The sequence below is a fragment of the Marmota flaviventris genome, chromosome X, assembly GCF_047511675.1.
Source record: "Marmota flaviventris isolate mMarFla1 chromosome X, mMarFla1.hap1, whole genome shotgun sequence".
In the NCBI taxonomy this organism is placed as follows: Eukaryota; Metazoa; Chordata; class Mammalia; order Rodentia; family Sciuridae; genus Marmota; species Marmota flaviventris.
The window spans coordinates 93,885,048-93,898,509 of record NC_092518.1 but is presented as its reverse complement, the minus strand read 5'-3'; the positions used below and the strand labels follow the sequence as shown (position 1 = coordinate 93,898,509).

The following is a 13,462-nucleotide window of genomic DNA, read 5'->3' as shown; positions in this document are numbered from 1 at the left end:
TGAGGAAAGTGGTTTATATGATGATGGGGGTGGGGGTGGGGGTGGGGCGGAGAGAGAGAGAGAGAAAGAAAGAGAGATTCCACTCTCCTGATTCCTGTTACAAAGTATGTACCCCATAGCCACACCCCCAATGAACCACTTCCTCCAGCCACACCCCACCTACCTTCAGTTACCATTCAGTTAATCCCATCAGGGATTCTACTCTCCTCCAACCTTAAATTGTCTCACACATGAGCTTTTGGGGTACACCTCACATGCAAACCATAACAGAAGGACTTTTCTGTCTAAGTCAGAAATTCTTAATTCAGGGTTGTTGTCACACATTCAGGTTCATGAATTGAAATCAGGGAACTTATCCGCTGGAATTGTCTATATAATTTGCAGATCCTTCTGTGGGGAACAGGATTCATAATTCTCACTGAATTCTCAAAGGGCCCATCTACTAAGAGGTTAAGGCTTACTGATCTAATTTGATCCTGAATCAAGATGATTTGCTCAAGTTTACACAGCCACTTGGTGTCAGAGATGAGGTCTGAAACCCAGTGACTTCTAGTTTCATGTTCACTTCACTACACTCAGCTGAAGGACATGAACAAAGGCATAGGCAGGATTAGGTTACCATTTTGTACTAATCAATGTAAAAACAACTAGCATGCAGTCAATTGAATTAAGACTAGTAGTCTGTTTGCATAAGTTGCAGAAGGATGTGCTTCAATTTGTCTTTGAAGTGAACTAATATTTTAATTTTCATAGTTGAACAATACCTTGCCACTCACCAAAATAGCTTTTTTACCGAAAGTCTGACTCCCTACAGGATAATATTATCCCTGAGAATGTTTTTGTCCTTCCTTTACAAAGGCATGGTTTTTCTTAACCTGCATTGGTCCCCGGTTTTTTGCCTAGTCAAATAAAAACTACTTTGCTTAATCTGTCATATCCTGTACTACCATAGTCTATTTAACCAACCTATACCCCATCCCCTAAAGTCTTCTTATTCCCACTTCATTTTTCGTCATGGGATTTCCTTATCTCAACCGCCCTCCATTCTTCCTCCATCTACAGATGCCTAACATAAGGTCTAGCTTAAATAAATATAATCCCTACAAAGACCCTTGTAGTTACTGTTGCCCATTTTGCATTTTTTTCAACTCCTTTTACTTTTACTGCACACCACAGCACTCTGTTACATATTACCTCAGTGCTCTTCAGTGGAAATGCTTCAGTGGTCACCTTGGGAGTTAGATTCCAGGAGGTCTGGAGGGAGACTCCCAGACATCTCTAATTCCTACTTTAGCCAAAGCAAATCCAGTTCATTATTAAATATGGGCAGTTTGTATATAAGTTTTCATTTGAACAAATGGTTTAGCTGTCCCTCTTCCCCCATCCTCCAGATTTTGAATAACACTGGATCTTAGGTGCTAATTGCCTCAAGTGTTAAAACACAATAGGTGAGGGACAGGATTTAATGCTGTTTCAGACTTGTACTACTACTCCCAAGCAACTGATGCAATTTTGATTACAACGTGGGTACTTGGGAAATAATTTTACAATTGCTCCCATTTTGGGAATAGGACATAGTGTTCAACATTACTTCAGAAATTTACCTTAATGAAGAACTCAGAATAATATTTCTGGGTTGTTCCTTAAGAAATTAACCTAAATTGTGCTCATCCTCTCTTTGGGACACAAAACCTAATCTAATCTAATTTAAAGCTGTCTTGTTCATATACACATATTTAGAGAAACCTCATTATTGGCATACTCTGCCCTCCCAAATTTTGGTCAAACTTAAATATTGTACTCATGTATTTGCACCAGCTTTAGTGTTACCCACCTGTTTTCGTTGACTTTTTCATTGCTGTGACCAAAAGACCTGCCAAGAACTATTTTGGAGGAAGAAACATTTATTTAGTGCTCATGGTTTCAGAGGCCTCAGTCCATACATGTCCTACTTTCATCCTCAGGGCCCAGAGAGAGGCAGAACATCATGGCAGAAGAGTGTGGTGGAGGAAAGTGGCTCAGGGCATTGTAACAAGAAGCAGAGAGAGAGAGCTCTACTCGACAAGGACAAAATATAAATCCCAAAGTCATGCCCCTAGGGACGCACCTCCTCCAGCCACAGCCTACCTGCTTACAGTTACCACTAACTTAATCAACATCAGGAAATTAATGTGCTAATTAGGTTAAGGCTCTCATAACCTACTCATTTCACCTCTAAACATTCTTGCATTTTCTTACTCATGATTTTTAGGAAATACCTCAAATCTAAACCAGAATGCAATCTGACTTATAGAATGATGTGCAGAGTACCAGTACACCTAAAAACTCAGAAAACATTAAATTAAAGGGCTGGGGTTGTGGCTCAGTGGTAGAGTCCTTGCCTCGCATGCATGAGGCACTGGGTTCAATCCTCAGCACCACATAAAAAATAAATAAAATAAAGTTATAAAACTACATATTTAAAAAACATTAAATTAAGAATTTGGTGCACTGAAAAACATTTATTGTCTTTAATGACTGAAAAATGAAAAATGCCAATCTTTCAGACCAGTTATTTCAGCTCTCTGTATTAAGTCAATTATATAAACTAATAAAGACCTGAGTATTTAAATCAATTGTGCTATCAACTTGTTAATACTTTTATTTTTTTTTCCTGCTTTCTGCCTGGTTCATTATCTTCACCTACAGGTGTACTTTTTTGTCGGCTTCCAAAGATTACTAACTTTTATCTGTATCACTAAAACTGAACTGCCTTGGCTCTACTGCTACTTTTACTGCTGCTTCCATTATTGCCTTCTTCAGCAAACTAAGGCTTTCAGAAGCCAAAGAATAACAAGAAATAAGCATCATTTTAGAAGCCTTTCCACTATGAAACTTAAACTAAATGTGCTCACCATTATTTTGCTGCCTGTCCACTTGTTAATAACAATATACAGTGCCCTTATATTTATTCCATGGTATTTTCTTACCAATGCCAAGAAGAAAAACGCTATGGCAAAGAGAATAAAAGCTAAACCTACTTCAGACAAACCTGGAAGTCCATATCGCTCTGTCACACACTTCGACTCACTAGCTGTCATAGACATCCCTGGAGCAGACACTCTGGATAAATTATTTGACCATGCTGTATCTAAGTTTGGGAAGAAGGATAGCCTTGGGACCAGGGAAATCCTAAGTGAAGAAAATGAAATGCAGCCAAATGGAAAAGTCTTCAAGAAGGTAAAGCATTTTTATTCTTTTAATTTTTTTAAGGAACTTCATTTTTCTTTATCATAAATTGAGGGAATTTTAAATATGCTGCCATTCTGTTACAGTACTGTATAAATATCAAAAGGCACTTTTCATGGCTTCTGGATATTTGCTTAAGGGCATTGTGCACTTTGAATGCTATTGTAATTACTTATTTGAATAAATATACTAATATTAGAGAATGTCTCACTTTAACAGTTAATTCTCGGGAATTATAAATGGATGAACTATATCGAAGTGAACCGTAGAGTGAATAACTTTGGTAGTGGACTTACTGCATTGGGACTGAAACCAAAGAACACCATTGCCATTTTCTGTGAGACCAGAGCTGAATGGATGATTGCAGCACAGACCTGCTTTAAGTACAACTTTCCTCGTAAGTGCCCTATGTTTTTTTTTTTTTTGGTGTGGGGTGGGTGCTTTGCTTAAATGTGAAAATTGGTCCATAGGCTGGATATATAGCTAGCTCAGTGTTAGAGCACTTGCTTAGAATGTCTGAAGCCCTAAGTTCAATCCCAGCACAACACACACACACACACACACACACAAAAAAAAAAAAAAAAAAACAATTGCTCTGAGATGCTCCTGTTTTCAAAGTAGGTCATCTGAACTGGTAGTGTAGCTCAGTGGTAAAGTGCTTAAAATCATGCTTAAGGCCCTGGGTTCAGTCCTCCAGCACTACAAAACAAATAAAAGTAAAAACAACCCGCCAAAAAACTTTGAAACAAAATAAATGCTCTTTAGCCTTTCTTTTGCATGAATTATGTCTATAAAATGGTATGTACTATTGTGACTAAAAGATGTCCAATAACTCCTGTCAAAGATAGTACCTTGTACAAGCTAGTATGAGAATTGGCATCTTAATGGGTATAATGTGGAATTTTACTTTTCAATTGGAAATGAATTATGCCTGAAAGGTTTAGGATTTGGGGGTTTTGGTTTTGTATATACAAAATGATTAAGGCAACAAAAAAAAAAAACATTGCTTAGGATAATTCTAGTTCATTGGTTGACTTAGATGCCTCTTATTTGACTTATTCCATTTTGCACATGAAATTGGTTTGTAACATCTTGAAAACTGGTATTAGAGATGTTAGATGGAAAGTAAAATTGGGTATGTTTCTGATATGTAAGCATTTGTTTTTGCCATTGTGCAAGAAATTTTTAATATTTGAGTCCAGAACAATGTCTTGCCACAAACTAAGCACTCCATTGTTTCTTGAGTGAAATAGAATATCCTAGGTTTAATGTAAGAATCAGAGTTTGTATATCAAACAAAAATAGATAATATGAAAATAATTCCATATGGTACCCATAACCCAACTTCAATCATCAACAGTGAAAAGTGGCTATAATTAACTATGTTGATGTTTCTGTTACCAAGAGCTGAATTTCCATGTCAACTTTAGGATTAAGTTTAGCAGATGTCCTTTGATTCCACCTAAACTTGTTTTAAGTTTATATTATCTTTGTGTAGTGGCTGCTAAGGAGTAGAACTCCTTTGCCCCTTTAGGTAAGACATAGAAGTCACTAATCAGATTAGAAATTGGACCCACTGAAAAAGCTTCTTGGAAAGAGTGAGAACATTATTAGTGGCTAATCTTCTGACGTGAGATTCTCAAGCTTTATCAAGAATGGATCTGTTTGGGGGAACCATGACCAATAAAAGTATGTGGCATAAGGGAGCTCTTGCTGGGATAGCCCTGACCTGAGTTAAGAGTTTGGCTAGGACCTGATGGCCTTGAACATTATAGTTGACTGATTTTTGATGAGTTATGATACTTCTAGTATTTCTGGGTTTGTTCGGGTTTAGAAAGTTAGAGTGGGTTGGGGGTAGAGTGCTTGCCTAGTATGCATGAGGCCCTGGGTTTTATCCTCAGCACTGCAAAAAAAATTTATATATATATGTGTGTGTATATATATATATATATGTAATTCCTGGGAATTTGTAAGGATAACTTTGGGGTATTTGGGAGACTTTGAAATAAAATTAAACTACGAAATGCATTTATGTCTTTTAGTGTTCATATCATTAAGGACTGACTTAAATATTATCTTTTAGTAAGTGTTTATTATTTAATATTTGTTTTTTTTAATTACATAGTTGTGACTTTATATGCCACACTTGGCAAAGAAGCAGTAGTTCATGGACTAAATGAATCCGAGGCTTCTTATCTGATTACTAGTGTTGAACTTCTGGAAAGCAAACTTAAGGTAAGTATGAAAGTTTCCTTTTGTAAACTTTATTTTTAATACATAAAAATATCAAAATTATTTATATTCATGGGGTATCATGTGATGGTTCAAAACACATATACATTATGCAATGTTTAAATCAGTTTAAATTTACTGTTTCCTCAAACATTTCTTTATGGTGAAAACTTTCAATATACTTTTTTTTTCTAATATACTTTGTTCTAGCTTTTTGAGACACATAATGCATTATTGTTCTCTGTTGTCACCCTGCTATGGAATAACACACCAGAACTTCATGCTCCTATCCAACTGTAACTTAGTGTCTATTGTTAAACCTCTTCCCATCCCCCCCCCACTTTTCCCTTTTATTATCCCCAGCCTCTGGCAATTACCATTATATTCTACTCCAAGATCAACTTTTTTGGAATCCACATGTGAGTGGGTTCATGCATTATTTGTCTTTTTGTACCTGGCTCATTTCATTTGACATAACAATCTCCATTCTATCTATCTTATTGTGAAGAATAGAGTTTTCATTTTTATGGTTGCATAGCATTCCATTGTGTATGTGTATCACATTTTCTGTATTCATTCATCCACTGATGGACACTTAGGTTGTTCTATTTCTTGGCTATTATAAATAATGCTGCTATGACCATGGGAGTGCAGGTGTCTCTTTACCATAATGATTTCACTTTATGTGGACATATACTCAGTAGTAGATTGCCGAATAATACGGTAGTTCTGTTTGAGGAACCTCCATACTGTTTTCCATAATGGCTATACTAATTTATATTTCTATCAACAATGTACAAAGGCTCCCTTTTCTTCACATCCTTGCTAGCATGTGTCTTTAGTTTTTTCTGATAATAACCATTCTAACTGATATCTCATTATGACTTTGATTTTCATTTCCCTAATTATTAGTGACGTTGAACATTTTTCATACACTTGTTGGCCATTGTATATCATCTGTTGAGAAGTGTCAATTTAGGTGTTTTGCTCGTTTTAAAATTTGGTGTTATTTGTTTTTATTCTCTTGAGTTTTTGGAATTCCTTGTGCATTCTGGATATTAAGCCCTTGTCACATAGTTTACATATATTTTCTTCTATCTTATAGATTGTTGTTTCACTCTGATGATTGTTTTCCTGCATGTAGATACCCATTTTCCCCAGCACCATCTCTTTTCTTTTTTTATTAGAGCACTATAATTATACATTAGTACTTGGGTTCACTTTGACAAAATCATACATGTAAAGAATTTGTTTTTAATCCCCGTCCCTCCTTTTTCTTCCTTCCTCCCTCCCCTATTCTCCTTCCTCAACTATACTAATCTTGTTTTTACTTCTTTATTTGTTGAGAGCCACAGCCGAAGGGGCCCCAGCAAACTTCCAGCTGCCAGCAAACTTCCAGCTGCCAGATATGGTTAGGTATCAATCCTCTAGGATTGACTCCAAAATTAACTTGTGGTAAAAAGGTCACACAATTTTGACATTGTTTTATTATTTGTCTAGCTTGTTCCTTAGTTATTTTAAAATGCTTTTGTAAAGTATTAGCATTGACATGGAACTTTTTATGAAAATTTATAGCTTCTTCTAGTGTAGAGAAAATATGTATGTCATGTGTAGTTTTATCTGCTAAATCATTGCCCAAACTAAGGGCTCCAGGCAATCCTGTATGTGCCCTGATATGTCCTATAAAGAATGGATTTTTTCTGTCCCAGATTAGACTTTGTATAGTGGAAAGCAAAGAGAAAACAGTAGAGGAAGGGGAAATCCTACCAGCATCTTCAAGGGATACTATAGCATTAACTATATACTGACTATCGGAAAATAAATTAAATACAGAATCTTTAAACATCACAAAAGCTTGTAATACTGCATTAAGCTCTACCTTTTGAGCTGATTTTTTGGGTACTAAAAATGTAAAAGTTTGATCAGGTGTAACTATTGCTGCTGTACCATTATTTGATCCATCAGTGAATATATTTGGAGCATTTATGATAGGGGTTTTTCTTGTCATCTTTGGAAAAACTACAGGATGCAATGACCAAAAAGACAATAAAGGATTAGATGGTAAGTGGTTATCAAATGAAACATTAGATTTGCACATGATTATTGCCCAAGTATTTAACTCATTAGCTAACTCATCAATTTGATTCATAGTATATGGAGTAATAATTTTATTGGGAGAAATTCCAAACACTCCCTTTGCTGCTTTTATTCCTTTGAGTATTAATTGTCCTACAGCCTCAGGATACCTAGTAAGAATAGTGTTAGGAGAATAAGATAAATGTATCCATAATAATGGACCTTCTTGCCAAAATACTCCTGTAGGAATATTTTTTGTTGGTAGTACAATAAATAATAAAGGCAAACTTATATCAATTCTATCCAAATGCATATTTTCCGTATATGTTTCAATGATTTTTAATGCCTTTCTTGCTTCAGGCATTAACATTCGGGGTGAATTTGGATCTGATGGACCTTTTAGGATATCAAATAAAGGTCCCAACTCTCCTGTTGGTATACCTAGATAAGGCCTTATCCAATTTATGTCTCCCAATAACTTTTGAAAGTCATTAAGTGATTTGAGTTGATCTACTTGTATTTGAATTTTTGGTGGACGGACCATGGTTGAGGATAATAGAACTCCTAAATAATTAATTGGAAAATTTAATTGTACTTTATCTAATGTTGTCTCTAGATTATAATTTTTTAATAAGTTTGTAAGTGTGGCATAACATTCTAGCAATGTGTTTTTATCTTTGTGTGCTAATAATACATCATCCATATAGTGAAATATTTGTAGTTCAGGATTTTGATTTCTAAGTGGCTGGATTACTTTGTTAATATAAATTTGACACATAGTTGGGCTGTTAGCCATCCCTTGAGGGAGTACTTTCCATTCATATCTCTGATCAGGACCTTCATGATTCAGTGCAGGGATAGTAAATGCAAAACGTGGACTATCCTCAGGATGAATTGGAATTGAAAAAACACAATCTTTAATATCTATAACTAAAACATACCAGGTTTTTGGCAAAGCAGACAATTGAGGAATCCCTGATTGAGCAGATCCCATAATAACCATCTCATTGTTAATGGCTCTTAAATCTTGCAATAATCTCCATTTACCAGATTTCTTTTTGATGACAAAAGTGGGAGTATTATGGGGAGATACAGAAGGTTGTATATGTCCTTCTGCTAATTGTTGTTTGACCAGGTCATGGGCTGCTTGTATCTTTTCTTTAGTCAGGGGCCACTGAGGAACCCATACTGGTCTTTCTGATTTCCAAGTAATTTTTATTGTCTCAGTGGCCCTTTCTGAAAATCCCACCCATGTCTGTCTGTTCCTTGATCTATTTGTATTGGTGCTGCTATACCTTGTTCTTGTTTTTCTAATCTTTTTCCTTTCCTAAAACCTTGTCTAGTCATAATAGCGGGTGCATTTTGGTTGATGTTATTTGTTAATGTCAAACCTAATTGATCTAGGACATCTCGTCCCCATAAATTTACGGGAAGATGATCCAATACATATGGCTGTATAGTTCCTTCACATCCTTCAGGATCCTTCCAATCTAATACCATTGCACTTCTATGGGGATTAGTCGCCACTCCTAGGCCTCGAAGCATTTGAGTGGCTTGTTGTAATGGCCAATGTTTTGGCCATTCTTGACGAGAGATGATGCTAAGGTCTGCGCTTGTATCCAGTAGCCCATTAAATTCATGTCCTTGAATATTTAGTTTTAGCATGGGGCGAGAATCTAAATTTAAAGAAAGCATAGCCCAATCTACACCTGTGGAGCCTAATCCCTTGGAACCTCTTTCTACAGCACGACTGGAAAATTTATCATGTAGGCTGGGTATTATTAGTAACTGTGCTATTCTATCTCCTGGTGAAATTGCTGATATACCCTTTGGAGAACTGGCTATAATTTTTATTTCACCTTCATAATTGGGATCAATGACCCCAGGACTTATCATAAGTCCTTTTAGAGTAGAAGAGCTGCGTCCCAATAATAAGCCTACTGTTCCTTTGGGAAGAGGTCCTTTTACCCCTGTGGGAATGATTTGAACTCCCATCTCTGGAGTTAGTACTGCTCTGGCGGAGGCGCAGATGTCCAACCCTGCGCTCCCTCTGGTTTGTCTGATGAGGGATCTGATGGACAATGTGTCCTGGGCACTACCCTGATGGGGTTGCTGGGTTCCTCCAGTGCTCCGTATATTTGTGGTTTTGGGCCCCGGAGCATTGGGCCCCCCTGTCCATTTTTTGGCAACGGAGCCCGATGCCTTTCTCCACGATATCGTGGATAAACACCTGGTCCTTGTTCGTTTTTTGATAATGGAGTACCCTCTATGGTGGTTTGAGAATGGCATTCATTAGCCCAATGTCTCCCTCTACGGCAGACCACGGAGCTGCTCATTGGGGGACTCTTTTTGGCTCCGCCCACGTGACCCAGCCAATCGGCCTCAAGAGCAGGAGGAGTCGGGGAGGTGGAGAGGCTTGTGGGAAGCTGGTGGTGGCAGTTGGGCTCTGAAGGTTTTCCTGAGGAGCTTTTTTGTTTGGCGTGTGTGGTTCTAAAAATAAAGTTCGTTTCTTTTGACAAGTGGCTCCTGAATCGTGCCCAGCCAGACTGCGGCATTTATTAACTTATTTTTGATTGGTACTTTTTACATATACATAAAGGTAAAATTCTCTTTAGTGTGTGTGTGTGTGTGTGTGTGTGTGTGTGTGTGTATATATATATATATATATATATATATATATATATATATATATATATATATATATATAACATGATTCTGTTAGATTCCATTCCATATTTCTTCCCCTTTCCCTTCCTTCCTCTCTCCCTCTCATTCTCCTAATTCACCTATCTTCCCTATATCCTTGCAATATCCCATCCCCTCTCCCACTGCCATCTTTCCCTTATTTTGCTCTATCTTCCACATATGAGAGAAAACATTTGACCCTTAGATTTTTCTGAGTTTGGCTTATTTCACTTAGCATGATGTTTTCCAGTTCTAGCATTTATTGCAAATGCCATTTTTTCATTCTTCTTTATGCTTGAGTAGAACTCTATTTTATATATATACACACACACATATACACACACACACATCCTATATCCTTGCCAGTATTTGTTATTATTTGTTTTCTTGATAAAATTGACATTCTAACTTGAGTGAGAAGAAATCTTAGTGTAGTTTTGATCTTCATATCCCTTATTGATAGAGATGTCAAATGCTATTTCATATATTTGGTGGTTATTTATGTTTCCTCTTTTGATTTCTGTTTAGTTCTTTTACACATTTATTGATTTTTTTTTCTTTTTGGTATTGAGTTTTTTGGGTTCTTTATATATTCTGGATATTAATCTGCTATCAGAGAAGTAGTTCCAGCACTGTTTCTTGAAAAGACTGTCCTATGTGCTCTTAGCACCTTTGTTGACAGTTGGCTATAGGTGCTTGAGTTTACTTCTAGGCTCTCTATTTTATTCCATTGGTCTATGTGTCTGTTTTTATGTCAGTGTCATGCTGTTTGGATTACTATAGCTTTATAGGATACTTGAAAGTAGATAGTATGATGCTTCCGGCCTTTTTCTTTTTGCTCAAGATTGCTTTGGTTATTCAGAGTTTTTTCATTTTTCCATACAACATTTTCATAGGGATTGCATTGAATCTCTAGATCACTTTGGGTTGTGGACATTTTAAAAAAATTTTTTAGTTGTAGATAGACACAGTACCTTTTTAAAATTTTTATTTTTATGTGGTGATTAGGATCAAACCTACTGCTTCACACGTGTGAGGCAAGTGTTCTACCTCTGAGCTACAACCCCCAGCCCCAGTATGGACATTTTAACATTATTGATTCTTTCAATCCATGAACAAGGGATGTCTTACCATTTATTTGTGTCCTCTTCAATTTCTTTCACTAGTGTTTTATAATTTTTATTGTGGAGGTCTCTTACCTCCTTATTTAATTTTTGTATGTATTTAGTTTATTTGGTAGCTATTTTAAATTAAATTGCCTTCTTGATTTCATTTTGAGATAATTCACTACTGGTGCATAGAAATTCTGCTGATTTTTGTATGTTGATTTTGTTTCCTGCAATATTGCTGATTTCATTTATTAGCTCTATTTTTTTTTTTTTTTTTTTTTTTTTGCTGATTGTGGAGTTTTGGGGGTTTCCTGTATATAAGGTCATGACAGTGACAATTTCACTTCTACTTTTCCAATTTGGATGCCCTTTATTTTTTTCTTTTCTCTAGTTGCTCAGGATAGGGCTTCTAGCACTGTGTTGAGTAAAAATGATGAAAATGGGCATCCTTGTCTTGTTCCAGATTTTAGAAACCTTTCAGTTTTTCACTGTTCAGTATAATTTTAGCTGTTGGCTTATCATAAATGTTCTTTATTATATTGTTGTGTGTATATTATATGCCTAATTTGTGAAGCAGTTTTATTATGAAGGGATTTTGCATTTTATTGAATGCCTTTTCTGCATCTGTTGAGATGACATGTAGATTTTGTCTCATTTTTGGTGAAATGGGTGCACTATGTTTTGGTTTCCATATGTTGAAACACCTTTGCATCCCTGGGTTGAATCTCAGTTGATTATAAAAATCTCTAATGATCCTTCATATTTCTGTGGTGTCAGTTGTAGTATTTCCCTTTTCATTTTTGATTTTATTCATTTGAGTCTCCTTTTTTTCTTAGTCTATCTATGAGTTTGTCTATTTTTCTTATATTTTTGGAACAAACATCTCTTGGTTTTCTTGATATTTTATATTGTTTATTTAATGTCTATTTCATTTTATTTATGCTCTTACTTTTTAATTTCTTTCCTTGTACTAATTTAGGAATTGTTCTTATTTTTCTAGTTCTTTGAGATACAGTTATCACTTGATTATTTGAGCTCTTTCTGTTTTTTTAATATAGATATTAATTGCTATAAATTTCCCTCTTATTACTGCTTTTGCAATATCCCATAGATTTTAGTATACTATGTGTTAATTTTCATTTGTTTAAAGACATTTTCAGGGGCTGGGGATGTGGCTCAAGCGGTAGCGCGCTCGCCTGGCATGTGTGCGGCCTGGGTTCGATCCTCAGCACCACATACAAACAAAGATGTTGTGTCCACCGAAAACTAAAAAATAAATATTAAAAAATTCTCTCTTTCTCTCTCTCTCTAAAAAAAGACATTTTCAATTTCCTTTTTGATCTCTTCCTTGATCAATTTTTGTTTAAAAAGAAGTTGCTTACTTTTCATGTATTTTTAGATTTTTTTTCATGTATAGATTTTTCATACATTTATAGATTTTTGCTTTGTGGTTATGATGAAGCTTACAAAATTTCTTTTCTTTTCCACCAAATTATTTTAAAATGATATCAACTTAGCATTATTATAAAAAAGAAAAAGAGAATATATACTATAAGAAAACTCTACACTGCTACTTCTTTCTTTCCCACATTTTGAATTTTTGATATCTAATATTACATCTTTTTATATTGTCCATCTCTTAAGACATTAGTGTAATTATTTTTATATTAATTGTTTTGTTTTGTAGTTTCATCCTGAAGATAAAAGGGCTATGTACCATATTTAAAATATAAAAGCATTCTACTTTCTGTGTATATTTGCTCTCAATAGTGAAATTTTCTTTTAATTCACCACAGTCTTTATGGGTTGGACTGGAAAATGTTCGATTATTGAGTTTTTGTTGCAGGCCCAAATTCAATATCTGGGTTTTCTTTCTATTCAACAGACTGCACTGTTAGATATCAGTTCTGTTAAACACATAATTTATGTGGATAATAAGACTATCAATAAAGCAGAATACCCTGAAGGATTTGAGATTCACAGCATGCAGTCAGTAGAAGAGTTGGGATCCAAGCCAGAAAACTGTAAGTAAAGCAGTTAAAATAAATTCATTTTCTATTCAAGGTTTGTCATTTCATAGGTTAGGAAAAAAGTGACATGAGGGAAAACACTAAAGATTTTTTATTAAAAAA

The 13,462-nt window shown here is 35.4% G+C and overlaps 1 protein-coding gene across 4 annotated transcripts in view; it reads left to right on the top strand.

Moving 5' to 3' along the window:
- Positions 1 to 13,462, top strand: part of Acsl4 (acyl-CoA synthetase long chain family member 4) — an 85,022-nt gene that overhangs the window by 39,195 nt on the left and 32,365 nt on the right. For 2 of the 4 annotated variants that reach the window (XM_027930752.3, XM_071606893.1), the window contains exons 3-6: positions 2,980 to 3,219; positions 3,448 to 3,625; positions 5,354 to 5,463; positions 13,216 to 13,354. In XM_027930752.3, coding sequence (XP_027786553.1) covers positions 2,992 to 3,219; positions 3,448 to 3,625; positions 5,354 to 5,463; positions 13,216 to 13,354 — 655 coding nt within the window. In that variant the 5' untranslated portion in view covers positions 2,980 to 2,991. Of the gene's footprint in view, positions 1 to 2,704; positions 3,220 to 3,447; positions 3,626 to 5,353; positions 5,464 to 13,215; positions 13,355 to 13,462 lie in introns of those variants that run through there. The other 2 variants (XM_027930756.3, XM_027930745.3) reach the window with 2 other exon arrangements.